This window comes from Gopherus flavomarginatus, chromosome 1 (genome assembly GCF_025201925.1).
Source record: "Gopherus flavomarginatus isolate rGopFla2 chromosome 1, rGopFla2.mat.asm, whole genome shotgun sequence".
Lineage (NCBI taxonomy): Eukaryota > Metazoa > Chordata > Testudines > Testudinidae > Gopherus > Gopherus flavomarginatus.
This window is the reverse complement of record NC_066617.1, coordinates 31068523-31090179: the sequence shown is the minus strand read 5'-3', so window position 1 is coordinate 31090179 and position 21657 is coordinate 31068523. Positions and strand designations below refer to the sequence as shown.

At 40.9% G+C, this 21657-nt stretch overlaps 2 protein-coding genes across 2 annotated transcripts in view; one reads left to right on the top strand and one right to left on the bottom strand.

Annotated features, from left to right (window-relative positions):
• DLD (dihydrolipoamide dehydrogenase) overlaps positions 1 to 21657 on the bottom strand; it is a 235916-nt gene that overhangs the window by 145428 nt on the left and 68831 nt on the right. The window lies entirely within an intron of this gene.
• Positions 1 to 21657, top strand: part of LAMB1 (laminin subunit beta 1) — a 70341-nt gene that overhangs the window by 8636 nt on the left and 40048 nt on the right. Inside the window, exons 4-19 of the mRNA XM_050936015.1 lie at positions 205 to 278; positions 5148 to 5336; positions 5435 to 5498; positions 7155 to 7357; positions 8920 to 9040; positions 9232 to 9420; positions 9770 to 9949; positions 10359 to 10471; positions 11701 to 11780; positions 14735 to 14870; positions 18031 to 18189; positions 18881 to 19008; positions 19230 to 19353; positions 19900 to 20104; positions 20275 to 20418; positions 20787 to 21018. Of these exons, the coding sequence (XP_050791972.1) occupies positions 205 to 278; positions 5148 to 5336; positions 5435 to 5498; positions 7155 to 7357; positions 8920 to 9040; positions 9232 to 9420; positions 9770 to 9949; positions 10359 to 10471; positions 11701 to 11780; positions 14735 to 14870; positions 18031 to 18189; positions 18881 to 19008; positions 19230 to 19353; positions 19900 to 20104; positions 20275 to 20418; positions 20787 to 21018 (2341 nt within the window). The remainder of the gene's footprint in view (positions 1 to 204; positions 279 to 5147; positions 5337 to 5434; positions 5499 to 7154; positions 7358 to 8919; positions 9041 to 9231; positions 9421 to 9769; positions 9950 to 10358; positions 10472 to 11700; positions 11781 to 14734; positions 14871 to 18030; positions 18190 to 18880; positions 19009 to 19229; positions 19354 to 19899; positions 20105 to 20274; positions 20419 to 20786; positions 21019 to 21657) is intronic.

Sequence of the window (21657 nt, the reverse complement as noted above, 5' to 3'; positions counted from 1 at the left end):
CAAACACTATATCTTCAGCGTCTTCACCGCAATTCCCTAATGTTTGTTATAGTGCTAATCCATATGTTGTTCTATCACAACATAACAGCCAAAGTCAAAAAAAAGGTCCTTATATTACCAGAATGAAGGTCTCTTAGGAAAATAATGAAGTTATTGCTGAGAAATGTTCCTGTTTACCATAGAATTTCCTTTTTCTGCCTTTAGGTTTAGAAAATGTAACACTCCAACTGGATCTGGAAGCTGAATTCCATTTCACTCATCTCATTATGACCTTCAAGGTAAAGAATCCATAGCATTCTCACAAATCACAAACTGGAGCACTGTGTAATCTAACATCTGTCATGGAGGGCAGTTGTGGGCTTAACTGGTTATATATAATGTTCCAGATTTGAAGATACAGGCCTTAATAAATGTATTAAAAATGTTATTAATATTGGAATGCCCGGGAGATGGACTTCATAAGTCTGTTGGTTTCAAATTTTTAATCAATGATCTTTGCATAAACATACGTTTCTGCTTTGAATAAATCCAAAACTCATAAAATAAGAGATTAAAGCGGTCTTCTGTTGCTCACTTGCATTTTATATTTTGGGCTTTTGCAGCAAAAATGGAACTGTGAGGTCTTACCATTCTTTTAGATTTCAAGATTGTGGAAGTGTGCAAAAACTGTGCTTTGGGTTATTTGTTTGTTCTTTGTATTTTACAATATCATTATCAAAATCAACGTAAAAGCAAGTTTTTTTTTGTTTTGTTAGCAATCATTTTCACTTGACAAATGAAAATGTCTCCAAGAGGAAATCTGTGCCTTTGTTTCCTTTCAAACAGATGTCCTGGAATGACAGATTACGTACCATGTGTCTCAAAGTACATTTTATTATGGAGGCATTAGTAGTGACCTCTGTAGCTGAATGTAATCTTTACATTTTACATGCTAACTTTCTAGGACAACTGTAGATATCCCTATAATATCCCTGGGCTCCCATCTCAAACACACACCTCTGCTTCCACCACTACCCATCACATGTTGCTCTCCCACAGGGTGGCCCCCCCTCCCACCATGCCCCCATATTTCCTTACCAAACTCAGCTTCTAAACACCGGTATGTATAAATATCTGTGTGTATTAGGATTTAAAAACTGAATGTTGTAGGGCTGTATGGGGTCATGGTGAAAGATGGAAGGAGAGATTTATTAAGGAGGACTGGATTGGTGCATGAGGGAACAGGATTGCACAAGGGGAGTGAGCCTGGGGAAAATTAGTCTGTGCACGGAGGATTGTGGTGCAAGGGACAGGAGGAAGAATGTGGCAATGCAAGGGGTTGCAGGGCTATGTGATAGGCATAGTAATAGGGTTGCCAACTTTCTAATCGCACAAAACCAAACATCCCTTCCCCGAGGCTCTGCCCTCACTTGCTCTATCTACCCTCTCTCCATGGCTCACTCTCTCCCACCCTCACTCACTTTCACTGGGCTGGGGCAGGAGGTTGGGGTATAGGCTCTGGATGGGGGTGGGGATGAGGGGTTTAGGGTGCAAGAGGGGTCTCAAGGCTGGGGCAGAGTGGTGAGGTGGGGGTGTGGGCTCCATGACTGAGTTTGGGTGCAGGAGAGGACTCTGGGCTCGGGCAGGGGGTTGGAGTGCAGGAGGGGATTCGGGGTGCAGGGTCCCAGCGGCACTTACCACGGCTCTCAGGAAGCAGCCACCAGGTCCCTGCGGCCCCATGGCGCATGGGTGGCTGGAGAGGCTCTGCATGCTGTCCTCACCCACAGGTGCCACCCCCACAGCTTCCATTCGTCGCTGTTCCTGGCCAATGGGAGCTGCAGAGCCAGCACTCGGGGCGGGGGCAGTGTGCAGAGCCTCCCTGGCCACCCATAAGCCTAGGATCTGCCAACCGGACTTTTAATGGCCCTGTCAGCGGTGCCCACCAGAACCGCCAGGGTCCCTTTTTGACTGGCTATTCCAGTTGAAAACCAGACGCCTGGCAACCCTACATAGTAAGGATCCTTCGATTATAAGATCTTTGGGAAGACACTACCTTTTTGTTCTTTTTTACAGTGCCTAACAGAATGGGGCTCTGGGCTAATACTGAGGTTTCTAAGTGTTAATACAAATTATGAATAATAATACATATAATTGTTGATGGCTATTCATCTGAATAGTCATCAGGTACTTCCTAAAAAGCCTGGGAAATTCCCTTCCACCAAAAAACTTGGTTAATTTTGAATGAAGGCTGCTTTACACTCAAATGCAAAACTTTACTCTGATCTTGTACCTTTTTTATGGACAAATACCACAATAGACTATTTTAATGCTTCATATATGCCTATTGGTTTGATGTGTAATAGTCTGGGTGAAATCTAGGTGCCTTCTGTGATGAGATAACTGGCTCTGTGGATGAGGGGAAAGCAGTGGATGTGTTATTCCTTGACTTTAGCAAAGCTTTTGATACTGTCTCCCACAGTATTCTTGCCAGCAAGTTAGAAGTATGAGCTGGATGAATGGACTATAAGGTGGCTAGAAAGCTGGCTAGATCGTTGGGCTCAACAGGTAGTGATCAATGGCTCCATGTCTAGTTGGCAGCTGGTATCAAGCGGAGTGCCCCAAGGGTTGGTCCTGGGGCCAGTTTTGTTCAATATCTTTGTTAATGATCTGGAGGCAGATGACAGAACAAGGAGCAGTGGTCTCAAGTTGCAGTGTGGGAGGTCTAGGTTGGATATTAGGAAAAACTATTTCACTAGGAGGGTGGTGAAGCACTGGAATGGGTTACCTAGGGAGGTGGTGGAATCTCCTTCCTTAGAGGTTTTTAAGGTCAGGCTTGACAAAGCCCTGGCTGGGATGATTTATTTGGGGATTGGTCCTGCTCTGAGCAGGGGGTTGGACTAGATGACCTCCTGAGGTCCCTTCCAACCCTGATATTCTATGATTCTATGAAATCAGAGTGAAGGGTTTGCATTTGAGTGTGATTGTGAGGGATTATATAGTTAGTAATGTGGATCATTATTTCAGCTAAGCAGTAATACATTTTAAAACTGTGATAGAAATACTTTTGTGTTTGGCTTTTGGAGGATCTTGCCCACATATATAAAACAAATGAACAAACTATTGCTGACATTGTCCTCTTGATGCAAGCCGTATATTAAACTGATAATTGAATGTAAAAGTTCAGTTCATATTGTGAATGATCCTAATATTTCAATGCTTTCTACATTGACATTTTTAAGGTGGGGGTTTGGGTTAAGAATCTTTTATTTATTTATCTCATTAGCTAATTATAATTAATTTAATTGTTTGAAATGCTGGTAGGTAAGGAGAAAAGCTATTCATACAATCTAATCATTTCTTTATTTTATATCAGACTGTGTCAACGTTTGGTCAAAGTGCGTTAAAGCAGAGTCATTATGGATCCTGGGAGTAGAGTCTTATAAAACTGGCTGATGAGGAACTTCTCAACCTGGTGGGGAAAAGACCAGTTTCAGTTGCTTATTCAACCAACAAGACAATTGTTAGAGCACTAAGAAAGATAATGCAGACAGATTAGGGTTGCCAACTTTCTAATTGCATAAAACTGAACACTCGAGCCCTGCCCCTTCCCTGAGGCCCTGCCCCACCCCCACACACTACATTCCCCCTCCCTCTGTGGCTTGCTCTCCTCCACCCTCACTCGCTTTCCCTGGGCTGGGGCAGGTGGTTGGGTTGCGGGAGGGGTGAGGGCTCCAGCTGAGGGTACGGGCTCTGGGGTGGGGCTGGGGATGAAGGGTTTGGGGTGTAGGAGGGGGCTCCAGGCTGAGGGTGGGGCCAAGGGATTTGGAGTGCAGGAGGGGGCTGCAGGTTGAAGCAGGGGGTTGGGATGCAGGAGGGGATGAGGGCTCTGGGGTGGGGCTAGTGATGAGGGGTTCAGGGTGTGGGAGGGGGCTCTGGGCTGGGATGGGGTTGGGGTGCAGGGGAGTGAGGGCTCTGGGCTGGTGGTGCAGGCTCGAGTGGAGAAGAGGGTTCTGGGTTTCGGGAGGGCTCAGGGATGAGGATTGGAGTGTAGGAGGGGGGTATGGGTGCAGGAGGGGGCACAGGCTCTGGGCTGGGGGTGCAGGCTCTGGGCTGGTGCCAGGAATGAGAGGTTTGGGGTGCAGGAGGGGGCTCTGGGTTTGGGGGATGGGGTAGGGGGATGGGGCTTGGGGATGGGGCTCAGGCTGACCTCAGGCGGCTCCTGGTCAGCAGTACAGCAGGGCTAAGGCAGGCTGCCAGGTTGTCCTGGCTCCATGCAGCGCGCCGGAAGCAGGTCTGGCATCTAGGTGGGGAGGCTCCACGGCTGAAGGCACCGCCCCCCCCAGCAGAGAGCCGATGCTCGCAGCACGCTGAGCGCCTTTTCCCCCCCGCCCCCTCCCCACACACCTAAGAGCCGGACCTGCTGGCCGCTTCCGGGGCACAGCACAGTGCCCCAGGACACGTAGGGACTATCCTGCTGAAAACCGGACCCCTGGTCACCCTAAGACAGATACTAGAGAGGCAGATGGAAAAATATTACCATTGTTCTATATGTGTGACTTGACAAGAGACCAAGGATAAGGAAGGGGAAATACAGTATGTATAACTGGATTCCCCTCTCTGTGCTCCATCTTTCCAGTCCCCGCCCAGTGTGACAGGAAATGAGGGGCCTGTTAGATCTTCCTGTGAGCCAGGACTGACTGGGAGAGAAAATGAGGAGCTATAGTAACTGGAGGATCTGCACTTTTTTCACTGACCATAAAAAATAATGATCATTCTTCAAGTATTTCTCTCTTACCTTCATTTTAAATAGGAATCTGAAGTCTTAGTAGGTTACAGTAAACAATCCTTTGTTCTAAGTTTGTGTGTTGCATTATGAGTATGTTTAAATGTCTGTGTACCTGTAATTACTAAATATCATTATCATTCTAAAGATACTCTCTAATTTGATTTGCATGATTCAGATGAAGGCCATACCATAGTCTGTCTCCAAACACTGAGTGTGTAGTAGCAGTAGTAAAAAGAAAATTGGGAAGAAATAGAAAAAATATCTGTCTATAGAAGATGTCTTGAAATCTAGGCACATGAGTTGCTCCTTCTAATAATTGATTCCAAATAATATTTAATAGTATATAAACATTTGCTGTTTTTTATTTTTGTTTTTTTTAAAGACCTTCCGCCCAGCTGCAATGCTGATAGAAAGATCATCTGATTTTGGAAAAACCTGGAAAGTATATAGATACTTTGCATATGACTGTGAGAACTCCTTCCCTGGTATTTCAACTGGACCCATGAAGAAAGTAGATGATATCATTTGTGATTCCCGATATTCTGACATTGAACCTTCAACTGAGGGAGAGGTTGGAGGTTATTTTTATATATAATGAAGACTTTTTCTCTGAACAATTCAAGATCCCTTATTTTAAGGTTGATTCTTTCATTTTTCATTTTTCTTTAGGTCATATATCGTGCTTTAGATCCAGCATTTAGAATTGAAGACCCATATAGTCCAAGAATTCAAAGTATGTACATGCTTATTTTTCTTTCTCATTCTAACTAATTTTTTTTTCATTTAAAAATGCGAAAGTTACAAGCAAAAAATCAGATCTAGTACTGCCTTAGTACTACACCAGGTCTTCACATGCGGATAAGAACCAGTGTTGCCAACTCATGATTTTTTTTATCATGAGTCTCGTTATATTTGATGTTTTTCTTAAAGGATCAATTCCTGGTGTTATGGGATTGTGTGAGAATCTCAACTTCCATTTTTCTTAAAAAAAAGGCATGTGGGGGGAATTCTAAACCTCATTGTTTTAGAGAAGAGCTTGAAAATGTGACATACCCCCCAAAGAAAGCAGATAAATAGAACCCCAAATTTATGATTTTTTTTTTTTTAAATTTCATGATATTTTTAGCTAAGCTACAGATTTTTGTGGGTCTGACTCATGGTTCTTAGAGTTGGCACTATTGAGTGCCTTCCCACACTGATCTGATTATAGGACTGACTCTTAACACATTAAAATTAATGCATCAATTATTTACAGTTATTGGGACAAAGGAATGCAAACATACAAATCTGCTGCTGTATGAAAGCATACAGTTTGAAAAAGAAACGTCCTTTTTCCGGTAAAATGCCTAAAGAAAACAGGATTTGGCTTTAGTGTAAGTTAGTATCTAACAGTGTAAAGCTGCATGGATGAGACAGCAAAGGAAAACAACTCAAGTAGAAGGCTGTGTGCTGGCTGCTACATTGATTCAATGTTTTCTGTTTAACCAAAGTTTAAAAAGAGAAATTTATAAGGAATTCTATTTTTATTAGCTTAGGCAAAGGGTATTTTCAGACACTGAAGGAAAAACAAGATTTTAATAATATCAGGGCAGAAAGAGTCAAACATCAAATTAATTTCTATAATGTTGTCTTCCTGCGAGACCTCTTCCTATGTTACTTTGTATTTGATAGGATCAAGATGGTTGTTTTTTCCCCATCAAAATACGATTAATTATATTCAAAGGGTGTGAGGGCATATAAAGAAAATAATTATATTTGCATCCTAAGTGTTTCTGCAATTTCCAACTGAAGTGCTTCCAAAGATGCACACGGTCCTTGAAGCTCGTACTTCACTGTCAGCACTTCCTTAATATTAACCCGGACCCATTTTACATTTTAAATCCGAAATGTGGTTGAAAACTAAGGCATCTGTTGTGGCACTGATGCATGTGCCATTAATATTAATATTCTGTGGATGTATGAATTAACAGCAAAATTAGGGTGACCAGACAGCGAATGTGAAAAATCAGGACAGAGGATGGGGGGTAATAGGAGCCTATATAAGAAAAAGACCCAAAAATCGGGACTGTTCCTGTAAAACCGGGACATCTGGTCACCCTAAGCAAAATAGATCCCAGTTTTGTTTAAATTAATCTAGTATATGTAGTGATCATATTGGCGGGGGGACCATTCATCTCTGGCATTTGTAGTGGGATGATCCAGTGAGGAAAATTTGTATTCAAAGAAGATGAAGTCTTGTTTACAATCCCAGATATTGTATTATATCTTGACATAGAAAATTGCTCTGTGTGAGGTTTCCCGTAATTTATGATCTGCAGTTTTCTTGGTTTCCTTCGGTTCATAGAACTCAATACCTAATTCAAGAAACTGTTTGCTTTTTTCCTTGCAGACCTATTAAAAATCACAAATTTAAGAATCGGTTTCACCAAGTTACATACATTGGGAGACAACCTCTTGGATTCTAGGATGGAAATCAAAGAAAAGTACTACTATGCCATTTATGACATGGTGGTTCGTGGGAACTGTTTCTGTTATGGCCATGCCAGTGAGTGTGCACCAGTGGATGGTTTTAATGAAGAGGTGGAAGGAATGGTAAATGCTCACACTTTTTCACACTAAAACAATGTTAAAATGCCTTGAGCCTGATTCTGTCCGCTTTACTCACATTGAGAAGATATATTAAAGTTAGTACTAAGGTACATCAGTAAGAGTGGCAGAATTTGGCCCTTTGTTTTTCTTCTTAATTTCCAAACAATAAAAGTGTTCATAATTTTTGTTGTTGATCAAACACCGAGAGCTGAGACTAGTTTCAAGTTACTTTAACATCTTGAAATGTCTTCTTTCTAATTATATTAAAGACTTGATAAAAATAAAAGGCAACAGTATTGTAATGGATATAAGGGAATGTATTTTTATGCAACATTGAACTGACCTATGGACCTTGTCGCTGAAGGTTTCTATTGAAGCAAATAGCAGGGTCAAAGGGGTGAGACACTTTAATGAACAAGAACAGCACTGCATTTATGTTAACTAGTATAAAAAGAAAACTACAAGGGCTATCCATTTTCAGAGGTCAGTGCACATACTGATCAACAGCAGGGCAGAAGAAAATCCTGCTGCCTGCATGTTGTAATATTGTATAACAGGTCAGGTACATTTTCCTTTCTTCAGTGTCCGTTTTCCCCATGATTTTTCCAAGTGGATGCAGGTAGGATTTTTGCTGGACGGGGAAGAGATTGGGTGAGTTGCCAGCTTGAAAGTAGTGTGTTTGGGTTGCTGTATTGGGAAGTGGAATTTTGTGGGAGATGAGATTGTCTTGGTTAACGCAAAGTGTGAGGGGAAACTTTTGAGCAGATTCAACACTTGGGAGGAAATTTTGGTCTTGTTTGTGGGAGTGTAGCCCACCAGTCAGCATGCAGTGTTTATCCCCCTCTGTGCCCAGCCCACAGTAGCTATGGGTCTGTTTACAGTCCCACCTGCAGAGCTCAGATTCTAGAGACATGTTCTTCTAGCTCTGGAGTTCCTCCCAAATTCAATCCATGGTCATCCAAGATGGCGGCTGTCACTGTCACAGGAGCAGCTTGTCTGATTTCCCCAGTAATTCTGTAAATGTTGAGGCTTGAGCCAGGATTGTGATAAATATCAATTATGGTGTGGAAGAGCTTTGTCCCCTTTCCTCTAAAGCTTCTGTATCCACTGCTGGAGAGAAGGTATTAGAGTAGATGACCCTATGTTCTGATATGGCTAATCCTATGTTAATGGATTATGGACAATTAATGATTTTGCCCTGATAGGTTACTAAGGGCATTTGGGGCCAAATGGTGTGCTCTGTATTCATTGGTGAGTATTTATCCACACAGGCAATTCCGTTGAAGAGAATGGGACTGCTTTGTGTGGGTGAGCATTTACTCACACAGGCAAGGAACTCACAGTCTGGCCCTTTCTGTATATGATTGTCCTCTTTAAGTGTTTTTGATGCAATGGTTGTTGGTAAGGGTATGCCAAACGTTCACTGGTTATACTTAGGTAGATGGGAAATGGTGAGGTACATTCCAATTTAAATGCACTGTATGTATTTTATTGGCTTTTTCCCCTCCTTATTTTCTTTAACCAAACATATTATATTTGTTTTTTTTAATTTTTTTAAATGATAGGTCCATGGGCACTGCATGTGTAGACATAATACCAAAGGGTTAAACTGTGAACTCTGTTTGGATTTCTACCATGACTTACCATGGAGACCAGCTGAAGGACGCCATAGTAATGCATGTAAAAGTATGTTTAAATACAATACCGATTCTAAATCCTATATTCTTATTTGCTTCTAAAGTTTGATGAATTTTACATTGGTGGTTCATGAGGTTTTTGTTGCATTAAATGAACTGTAAAAATATTATTTACATGACTAATACTTTAGTGAAAACATATTACTTCAGTAAAGCTGCTCTTTTTGTCTTTGATCTTAGAGTGCAATTGTAATGGACACTCTATCCAGTGCCATTTTGATATGGCTGTATACATGGCAACTGGAAATACCAGTGGTGGAGTGTGTGATGACTGCCAGCATAACACAATGGGACGCAACTGTGAACAGTGCAAACCATTTTACTTTCAGCATCCAGAGAGAGAGATACGAGATCCTAACATTTGTGAGCGTAAGTGCAAATGCCATCACTCAGAATGTTGAAGTGCATTGTGTCTATACTTTGATCACTAAGGCATTCAGCTAAGGAATTCCAAAGCAGCTGCACCTGTATTGTTGGGCCCCATTCCTCTCCTTTGAGTTACTGAATATTTGTGAACAGATGTTCTATGCTTCTGAGGGAGGCCTGGGGTAAGTGTGGCCTCTCTTCTTTGCTTTTTGTTTAAAAAGCGGGAAATAGCGGCCACTTGGTGACTTCACATGCAAACAGTGCCGTGTCTAATGAGCTATAGCAATCAGATCTGAGAACTGTATTTCTGTTACTGTAGATAGTAAAGGTGTATGCAATGCTTCCTTTTTAGCATGTAACTGTGACCCACTTGGCTCCCAAAATGGTGGAATATGTGATCGCTACACTGACTTCTCTGCTGGCCTTATTGCTGGACAGTGCCGCTGTAAATTATTTGTGGAAGGGGAACGTTGTGACCTCTGCAAAGAAGGATTCTATGGATTAAGTGCAGATAATCCACTTGGTTGTCAATGTAAGTAGAAAATTTATGGAATGGGAATACACTAATGTTACTTTATGTATGAGCCAAAGCACTTGAAGAGGAACTTCTAATGCAGCCCTTGATTTTTATTGAAGGAAGGACATGATTTGAAGATTTCAGGTAGCTTGGATTCCACCCACTTCCATCAGAACTCCTAGGTGATCTTACTGTAAACTCAGTTGAAACACTAGAAAGCCTTTCTTGGTTTCAATTTAAGTCCTTCCCTTAGTCTACAGAAATCTGGCAGGGAGGTAGGGGAGGAATACAGACAGAAATGTGCAATAAAACTGCTCACTGAGAAATGAAGGATGGTTGTCCTGTAAATATTTGTATTAAATACTGTGCAAAATAGAAATAAACTCCTATGTTCTGATTTATTTACTTGTATTTCCCAATATAGCTTGTGCCTGTAATCCTTTGGGAACTCTTCCTGGAGGGAATCCTTGTGATTCAGAGACAGGAAGCTGCTATTGTAAACGTCTAGCAACAGGAAGGCACTGTGAGCAGTGTCTGGTAAGTAGTCTTGCAATAAGACTAGATTTGTAATAGAAAAATACACTAATATGAAAGAGGCAGCGTGGCGTGTCGGAAGTGTAGCGTAAAATGGGGCTAGACTTGTGTGAGTGATTGAGAACAGACGCATGGAGAGAGAACAGATGGAAATGGGTACTTCTGAATGTAAACTGACAAAGAAAGGGTGTTGTGACGACAGTGAATGAGCAAGCCAGGACTATTGGAACACTAGTATTCAGAGAGTCAATTTTTCAAACTAGACTTGCATTTTGAGGGGCACAGTTTTGCACCAGAAGTTCATTGTGGGAACAAATGTTCATGTTTAGCTATCTAGCTGCCTGACTTTCCTGCTATCAGGCAGTTTACACTGGGATTATCTAATACTTGTGCTGCCCACTAACCAAATCGCAGAACTGCTGCAGCCAAAAAGAGAGGCCTGCTATGAAATCAGGCCCAGGGTCTTGAGGATCTTCCCAGCCATATCTCTGTTTTTCATCAGACTAACTCCCTTTACCCAAACCTCAATCAAGGCTATGATAGCTAAGGAGTGTGTGTTGTGCCTCTTTTTTTTTCCCTTTATACAAAAAATGTGAAACTTGCTACTCCCCTGCTATAGAGTACTTATTGGAGATTAAAAAACATGTACTCGCAAAACATCACGTGAATCAGGGCACTAAGACCATTAGCATCTCAGATACATTGGTCTGCTTTCGCAGTGACTAGTCCAGCTTTGCTTTGTGTCTGTCTATGGTTATCAGCCCATAAACTATGTGGGAAATCTGAATATGTCAATCTGTCTCCTGAGCATACTGTAAACTGGGGACTTGGCTTCCTATGAAAATTCCTCTCTTCATGCTAATTATAATTAATTAATTAATTAAAGGGAGGGGGGAGCTGTTGGAAGAGTGGTCTCCAGGAGCAACCCTCAGCTTTGGAACTGGCTCTCATCTTTACTTTTCACCTCAAAGCTTAGATTCGTTAACCTTTCAGACGTGCGGCAAAGCATATCTTCTGTTCTCAGGCCTTTGGGTAAAAACAGGTTAATGGGATGGAGTATAGTGGTTCTGTCTTGAGGTTGTTATGTGATAAAATAGGTCTATTTGTGTGAGCAGCTCAGTGGCTTTATATATTTTTTGTATTGTTTTTAAAATTGGGATGTGCCTAGAGTTCAAACTGAGTGCTTTTAAATCAACACCTCATTACAGCATTAATGGCCTATTGTTCTGCAGCCTGAACACTGGGGCCTGAGCAATGACATGGATGGATGTCGGCCTTGTGACTGTGACCAAGGGGGAGCAATAAACAATAAGTAAGTCTAATTTCAATTACATTCTTGTAATCATTCACTCACTGAGCTCCACTGCATTTGCAGTTGCAGCGTTCAGGCCATGTCTACAACGTAGCTGTAGCAGCTATGACACTGCAGCTGTGCCACTGTCATGCCATATTGTAGGCACTTCCTACATCAACAGAAGAGATTTTTCTGTTTGATGTAGTTAATCCAGTTCTCCAAGAGCTGGTAGCAAGGTCAGTGGAAGAATTCTTAGCCATGTCTGCACTGGGGTTAGTTCAGCCTAACTGTGTCATGCAGAGTGTGAAATTTTTCACAACTCTGAGCAATGTAGTTAGGTCAATCTAATATTTACATGTAGACCAGGCCTTAGGGTTTGTCTGTACCATGGAAAGTTGGAAGCATTTTTTGCTCTGATGGAAAAGGAGGAAGCTGTAGTGTAAAAACATGGTGGTAAAAATGCCTGCCCCAGTCTGTGCTAGAGTTCCCTTCTTCCATAGCACCAGGGCATCATAATGCTTACAAATGGTTATAGTGTAGACAAGACCTTAGTCTGGGGACAAGAGTGGCTTTGCTATAAGCCCTGCATACATAATTGCACTGTGCCAAGAGCAGTCCAGGAATTGAATTGTGACTTGGAGAGTCTGTCTGCTTCTAGTTTTCCTCTGGACTGGTCCTATAGCTGATGCTGACAGGGGTATGCTGATGGGTGCATTGGGGTGGTGGAACCAAGGCTGTGGCTACCTGCTTCCCAGCTACATGCATGGGAGTGGATATACCAACTGGGGCTGCATGGAGACTCCTGTGTCCTCCATGTTGCTGTCTGCAGTATGGGAAACTAGTGCGGCAGAGTGAGGGCGTGCAGGGTGGGCGACTGGCTGGCCCAGTATAACTTAGAATCTCATGAGGATTTCACTGAGCAATTCTTTACATAATTAATGCACATAAGCAAGACTCTAGCATTCTCATGGTGCTACTAATGGCAAAGATAGTCATGAAATATTATAAACCCACTTCTAAGTACTTTGTCTACACTTATTTTAATTTGGATGATTAAGATTTAACTAAAATGAACAACCTTTTTAAAAAAATCATCATCTCTCAGGGAGTGTTTACAAGAAAGCAATTTCCTACCCTGAGACAGTCTGGCTTTCCTTTTCACTCTTACCAGTCTCCTTTCCCATCAGTGGCTGAGTGATTTATTCGCTCTCCATAATGCTAATGCCTGTTATGCGGCTGTTTACTCCTCCTTGCTCTTTCCTGTGCAGTTCATATGAACACATTCAGCTCAGCAGGGAAGATGGGGAGGGCTGTCAGCCATTTTGGAGCAAGGAGTTCCAGTCTAGTCCTCCTGTTAATTGCAGTGATTGCAAAACCATCTGGAGAGAGGGTATCATTGGTGGGAAAATGAACAGATGTGCTTTCCTTCTGGCTCTCTAAATCTCCTTAGAAAAGTGTGCTTTCAGCCTGAAACAATGCAATCGAACTGTCTGCATTTCACAAGTGTTTTTTCTAACTTTACATTAGCCTTTTGGGAATGGGTGATGTTTGCCCAGCCTAGGGTTATTCTGTTAAACATCTTAATAACAGTTTTCTGGATCCCTGATTGTAGTGTGTGGACAGATAAACTGAAACAGCCAAAGCTGATCTGAAAACCTCCTGTGTAATTTTGAACCTTGGACTTCTACCTTGGAAACAGAGGGGGTCTGGCCCAGGCAATGAAATTCATATCCAAATAGGGAAAACATCCCTAGAATGTTAAAATCTGTCTTGGAGAGATTCCCCTTTAGGACAGCTAAGGCATTCCTTATTTCCTTTCATTAGAAGGGCTTTTCCTGTTGGAGGAAATGAAAGCTTATGGAAGCAGAGTTTAAAGTTGTGGCCCGCGTCACTGTTATCTTCTGTTGCACTTTTTCAAATATTTGCAAGTAAGCCTTGGAATGAGAGCTGGTTGAAAACCAGGGGGAAAAAATTGTAATTTCTTTTTTTCTGTTTCACATCAATATTTTAATTAAAATTCTTCATTTATCAAGAAGTATGCTGTGATTTTTGTTTTTTACTGAAAGCCAGTTTATTAAGTGAAAAATTTCAGTAATTTCAAAAATGAGTTTCATTTAAAAATCGTTGATTAAAATTTCATGGAAAACATTTCAATCATGTCAACAGTTTTTGTTTTGTTCTTTGCAAAAAGTTTCATTTACAAAAAAAGGCCATTTTTCATTTTTTTTGTGTGTGTGAAAAATTTTGACCAGCTCAATGCAAGAAAAGATCTATTATAATATTGTATGGAAACTTCCAGGACAATAAAATTAACAAAACAGACAGTCTGAGGGGGAAAAGTTAGTAGCTTTACTATTTAGAAAATAAAATAAAAAATAGCTAGTTTTGGAACAAAGAATTTTGTTATGTTAAGCTCTGTTTCAGCCCTTCTCCCAACCACTTCCATTCCCCGTGCTTGAAGAATGACATTGTCTTCTTCAGAACCTTTGGGCCCTAATTTCCCAATCTTGTAAAATACTGACTTCACAAGCCCAGAGGGGAAAAAGAATATTTGGATGAAGTGCTGTTTGGAGGTGCTTGTTCCCTCATGTAGTTTATAATGTAACATTTAGAGATAAATATAGGAATTCAGTAGAACCTCAGAGTTGTGAACTGACCAGTCAACCATGCACCTCATTTGGAACCAGAAGTATGCAATCAGGCAGCAGCAGAGATGAAGGGGGGGCAAAAAAAAAAAAAAAAAGGGCAAGTATAGTAGTGTGTTAAACTACTACAAAAATGAGTGGAAAACAGCATTTTTCTTCTGCAAAGTAAAGTTTCAAAGCTGTATTAAATCAATGTTCAGTTGTAAACTTTTGAAAGAACAACCATAACATGAGGTGTTCGTAACTCTGAGGTTCTATTGTATTTTCTGTGTGCGCGGTGCTCTCCTAGTATATGCACAACACAAATTAATTCGCCTTACATTTCAGCTGCTCAAGTGAAACTGGCCAGTGTCAGTGCCGGCCCCATATGATTGGACGACAGTGCAATGAAGTGGAGTCTGGCTATTACTTCATGTCATTAGACCACTACATCTATGAGGCAGAGGAAGCCAGCTTTGGTCCTGTGAGTAGAAAATTTTAATGTGCAGGTTCAAGAGAAATGTGGAAAACTCTGCTGACCCTTTAGTTAGCATCCCATGTTTCAAAAAAGTGCCAATATTGTAACTATTTATTTAGTTTTTGCAAAGATTTCACTGGAAAATGTAGAATTAGGTCCTGTCAGAGAACTGTCAATTCACAGCTGGTAAGCTGGGTATGGATGATAATGCATGCAGTAGTTTAAAGGAGAAAGGTATTTTGCCATTGTTTTTCTTTTTAAATCCATTTCCTGACCCTTGCTGAGTTAGCATGCATGAAATCTGTCTCCTGGCCTAGCAGCTCTTTTATTCCACTGCACCTAGATTTGTAAACACAGTATTTCTCAATCTAGGGGTTGTGTCAATGGGTCACATTGCTTGTTTCAATAAAAATCCCACACAGAGAATGTGTGGCTTTTGCAAACAGACATTTAAGCATCATAGCAGCTGTCCATTTTTGGTCTTCTGCACCTAAGTGGGGTTTCTTTTATTAATGAATAAAGAGGCAGTTAAGAGTCCAAAGAAGAGATTTATAGATGTTGTTAGTTATCTCTAGTTTAGTTAGCCCTCTGTGCCCAGACTGCATGTCCCTTTTCCTCCCCTACCCCCTTATTAGTCATGAACCATACTCTTAATTCATAGTCAGCAGCTAAACTATTATACCTGCCTCCAGCAAGGAAACAGAGGTAACTCTCCAAAAGCAGCAGATAGTCGTTTGCTTGAAATTAATTAATGAAGGCAGTCACTTTGCAGCATTAGACAAATCAGGCTTTTTCGACCGAGTCCTAACTTATGGAGAGACCCTACAGAAAGAAAGTCAGGTAGAACAGAACCTGAAATGCAACACAAGATGTATGAGCTAGTGCATGAACCTTGGTTACTGTAAGGATTTGCCTTGTGAATGGAAGGGTAGCTTAGCGGAAATCTTCAGAGAAACACTTGCTTGGGAAAAGAGCCATTCGAAAAATGCACACCTATCTTTCTTAAAAAAAAAAAAAAAAAAAAAAAAAAATTCAAATTTTTCAAGTGTTTGGTAATACTTATAAATGTTTCTACTAGGCAGAGTGAGATGAAATAACTGCATTTGCATGCAGGGTTCTAACACCGGACAGTGAGTTGGCTGCAAGATCCTAGGTCCTGACTCCTTGTCACAAAGCAACATGAATATTCATCTCAAAACATGCCCAAAAGCTCCCTTCTGTCAGACTGCATGCGGGTAGTGTGTGACCCTTCTTGGAGGACTATGTCCCTTTGCCCAAAGCCTGGGTAATTTATAGCCATGCTGTCTTTGGAGAGTGTGAGAATGCATGATGGTGCTGTCACGGTTCAGTGAATTCCCCCTCTTTAGACTAGCAAAGGCACCCTCTCTCAGGCTTCTGGCTCCGTTGGCCATCACTGACACAGTGGAGACCTATGTCTCACTCGCTTCTGACTGGGATACTTCCAAGGTGCACAGTTGTTTCCAGCTTTCACTGTGTTATTCCCAGCAGAGACAGACTACCCAAGCACACCTGCTTGCTTTTGCTTATGAGATGGTTAACAGTGTGACTGTCCAGAGCTGTAGATACAACCTTTTTTAGGCAAGGCGAGCCCATTTTATTCTCAAGGTGAAAGCGCCACAGAGAAAACATTAAAAACAATAGAAGTTCATATGCTTGTGCTTACAAGCTTACCAGATCACCCCAGCTCTAGCATGGGCTCTGGCTGGTAGTTAATCCTTCAAAGCCCACCAAACAACTGGGTGCTTGTTCTGGGTTGAGGCTGGTATGAACTTCCTGGTCACAAGTTCATAATAGCCTCTGCTCAGAGCAAGCACTCCATCTTATGAGCCCTTAGTAGGCTCAGTCCTTCCAACCCTATCCTAAGGGTTGGGGCCCTCCATGGACCAGAGATCCCTGTCCATTTGCTGAATCAGGAAGAAGGCCCTGAGCCAGTTTAAAACTAGCCTATTTGTCCAAAATTCTTTTCTTTGTCTGAGGGTCCATGGAGAATCCATTCTGAACTAGTCTGTGTACCTCTCCAAGGGGAGGGGTGGGAAGTGGCTTCAAAGGCATTACATTAGCATCCCCTTCCTGCTAGAAAAGGTACATACAATGCCACAATAACACCTACACAATTGCATTTTTGATACAACGGACTCCAAAGGTATTAAACCTGATTCAGTAAGATTGAACTTTATTCAATAAAGTTCATTCAGGATATTGTGGGAAACTGTTAGTCTGTCCTGGGGCATCCTGATGTAATAATCATATTGACATTTCCTTAAAATGCATGCTGGCTTACTGACCTGACCTGAACTGAAGAAGAGTTCTGTGTAAGCTCTCACCAACAGAAGTTGACATAATACCTCACCCACCTTGTTTACCTTCTTCTTAAGACAGTTTCCTTTGGCATGTGCAGGATGTTCTCTTATTTTTATACAGATTCATTGGTTTTGATCTCTTTCAAACAGGAAATTTGAGTATCAAATACTTCCATATTCTTATATAAAGTACCAGATAAAAACAGAAATTCTAGACCAAGGGAAATGGCCATGTTTTTAGTCCATAGGTTTATGCCTGTCTGCCCTGGATTCTCTGTCTTTTAATATCTCCCTTTTGTCTGGATGATTATTGTCTGAATTTTTAAGAGAAGCCCTAATAATTACAAATACAACATGAAAAAACATGAGAAAAGCTACATCAATTACACTCTGAATTGAGGCAATACCTTTTTTTGACTTTATTTGTGTTTAGGTTTTGTGCAGGCGTGTTGTTAAATATTATCAATGGTTTATATCAGTGGTATTTTAAATTTAAAATCTCATTACAATGAATAATTTGATGGATAACTGTGCAATAATAGTTTCATTCAGTCTCTGTGCAATGAAAGAAAAAGTGTTGTATTTGCAAACAAGAAGGCAAAGTGTAGATATGCCTAAATCTGTGTGTACAAAAGAGAGCTTGTTTTCTATATAATGCATGATTTTAATAACAAAGCAAGCAACCCAGAAAACATAAATACAGAAATAACCTGTTAATCCACAGTTAGTCTATGGAGTTTCTGTGCCTGTGGATTTCTGTCCCACCATTGAACAGGAATGTTTTAGCTACATTTGGTTGGTTGGTATGTATGTATGTATTGCAGTAACTTCCCCTTCTTCCTTAGGGAGTGAGCATAGTTGAGCGCCAGTATTCTCAAGATCGTACTCCATCCTGGACTGGAATAGGATTTGTAAGAGTCCCTGAAGGGGCATATCTGGAATTCTATGTCGACAATATTCCATATTCTATGGAGTATGATGTTGTGATTCGCTATGAGCCACAGGTAATTGGCCACTCTTTACATACATGTTTATCAGCATCGTCGCCTCTTGAGAGGGCGATGACGGGTTGTAGATATATTTAACAAGACCTGAGTTTTCCTTGTGGAATGCTAGGAGCTGACTGGTACAATGATAGTCTTTTTTTACCTAAAAATAACTAAAATGCAAAAGACTTATACTGACCACTACTGTTGTTTGAATCACAAACATTATTTATTATCTTGTGCTGTTGAGGTGCATGATGCTTACTGCACAATTAAAATTTTTTTGACAGACCCCTTGTGGGACAACGGAGGATGTATAAATTAGGCATAACACAGCAAGGACGACTAATAAACAAAAGGTGTGGAAATGATTGCTGTGTGACATTAGGAGACCAATTGCACATCTCCCACAAGCAATCCATATGCCGAAATAGATTTACATAATATATTAATGGAATAATTGTGAACACAGGAATAAATGTGAACTATTCCAAGGAAATCTTGATCTCTTTGTGGATAGTTCACAAACAGGACAAACCCATCAAATAAATTGTTCTGTAACCAGAGCTATGTGAACTCTCTGTACTGGAGTGGAATGCCATGAATTGTGATTGTTACATGTGCGTCTTGTTAGTTCTCATTCTCATGCAGTTTTGATATCAGAAGTTTAATCACTTATCCATTAGTTAATGATGACCAATTTCTCCAGTTACCAGATCATTGGGAAAAAGTTGTTATTACTGTTTCACGCCCAGGCAAGATTCCTACAAGTAGCCGATGTGGTAATACCGTTCCTGACGATGATAATCAGACTGTGTCATTATCACCTGGCTCAAGGTCTGTATAACTGTTGTATCATTCATTTTAGGAGTAATAGTCTTTTTAGGATTTGGTTGGAAGCTTGTGCAAACATTCTTTTCAAAACTTACCATTCATTCTTAGTAAAAATCAAACAAGAAGAGGCAGAATATTATCCCAGATGTTCCATAGAGCCATCTTAAAAGATTTATTGCATTCAACATTTTAAATGAAAACCAGACATTCTGTTTCCAATCCAGATATGTCGTCCTTCCACGCCCTGTATGTTTTGAAAAGGGACTGAATTACACTGTTCGTCTGGAGCTATCACAGTACTCCTCCTTCGATACTGAGGTGGAAAGCCCATACACACTCATTGACTCTGTAAGTGCAAGTTACTTTATGGATGTTTTTAAGGAAAAATTAAACTTAAAATACTAAGTGTTGTATTTTCCATTTGGCCACTGCTGTGTAAATCCCACTGAAGTCAGTGGGAGTTATCCATTGGCTAAATTTGGCTGTACATTTACAACAGTTTCAAGCACTGTACACATCTTCAGATTTAAAGTATGTGCCCCGTTTGGTTTCTTTTTCGATATGCATTCTTTGCTGTATATTACAGGATCACTAACATGTTAAGTGCTGAATGCTAAAGTTTGTATCTTTGGAAAGGCTTATTTATACAAGGGAGGCAGGCACATCATGAATATCAAACCTGGTCTTCCATATTTTCCATAAAATATTTATTTTGTGGATGCTAGAAATTTTTCTATGAAAATTAAGATCTTGTTGTTTTTGTTTTACTTTAAAAAGCCAGTGTACTAGGAAACAGCCAGTGTACTAGGAAACAAAGTAATATTTAGTTCAGACAAAAATGGACTGCAGCATAACGTTTTGGTAATGTTTTGTCATTTTATAATTGTTTCATAGCTCGTTCTTATGCCTTACTGCAAATCGCTGGACATATTCATGGTTGGGGGCTCAGGCGAAGATGTGGTCACTAACAGTGCTTGGGAAACATTTCAAAGATACCGATGTTTGGAAAACAGCAGGAGTGTTGTGAAAACTCCTATGACTGACGTCTGCAAGAATATTATTTTTAGCATCTCTGCACTGTTACATGAGACAGCATTATGTATGTACAACTTAATTGACTTGCAGAATAAATCACAATTTTCCAGATATTAATGTTGTTGCCAAGATGTGGGTGGGAGGTGTGAGTGTGTGTGTGGAGAGATGCTGCTCAAACCTGTTTTATGAGCTGTGGTGCTTTTTTTCAAATTCTGTCCTCTCTTCACTATTCAGCTTGCCAGTGTAACCTTCAAGGCTCATTAAGTTCAGTGTGTGACTCTAATGGAGGACGGTGCCAGTGTCGTCCTAATGTTGTTGGAAGAAGATGTGACAGATGTGCTCCTGGCACCTTTGGGTTTGGACCTAATGGATGCAAATGTACGTTTAATCAATAATCTCTGCATATTCATTTTAGTTAGTTAGGCAATGGCAAATCGAATAATGGGGAATTTTGGTATCTAACACTTTCTAACAAGATATTCTTTAAGGTACTGTTGTTCTCTGGATCTAAGTATCACCTAAGAAATCCAGTGTAAAGTCTCCACTCTGTTGAATCTTTATATTCTAATACAATGGTAGGGTCTGGTTTTTCAGCCTTTACTGGGGCAAAACTCTCATTAGCTTTTGCTGGAGTCCTACTGGGTAATGACTGCAGAGCCAGGTCCAGAGGCTGCAGCTGCATAAATGGAAGAAGAGAAGGTTTTCCAACTATCACTTCTTTTTAACTGCATTTTTATTTTATTTAGCTTGTGAATGTCACTTACAAGGTTCTGTCAGTTCCTTCTGTCATCCTGAGACTGGCCAGTGCTACTGTTTCCATGGAGTGTATGGCCGTCAATGTGATCGGTGCTTACCTGGACACTGGGGATTTCCAAGCTGTCAGCCTTGCCAATGTAATGGCCACACGGATGACTGTGACCCATACACTGGGGAATGTTTGAATTGCCGCGATTCCACCACAGGACACAACTGTGAAAGGTATGGTCTCTTCTTATAGCTGATATACTGGTACATTATTATATGCTGTAAGCACTATCCACTGAACTGCCCCAGGCAAAGCTAACACCCAGTCCTAAAGTCATTACTCAAGTAAGTCCCATTGAAGTCGGTGACATTAGCATGATCAAGCACAAAACCGTGATTCTGCACTGAGCTGCCCCACCCTTATTACCGGACAGGGAACCTTTGTCTCCTGTTTATAAAGAAGAAGTGGCCCCTATGTAAATATCACATGTCCATCTGACTTGGATTTCAGCACAGAGAAATAGGAATGAATAGAAATGTCTTGGTCTGCCAAACTGGACCACCTGGGTTCAGGATAAGTCTAAAGGCTTGAGTGGGGGAGCTGTCTTGAAAGTGACAGTGTCCATTTATAGAAAGAGGGCCAGCTCTCACTGCAAAAATTCCTCTCATAGTGTCCGCTTTGTAGCGGCAGCTGTGCAGTGGAGAGCAAGGCAGAAATTTTAAGGAGATGAACAAACTCAGGATTGTTTCAGACACCTAGGTTATCACTTAATTTTAATGAGGGCAAAATGGCAGGACCATTTTCTTCCGTCCCCAGCAAAAGAGCAATGAATATATGTTAAAAAATGTCACTGTTAGTGAGAATATGTACAA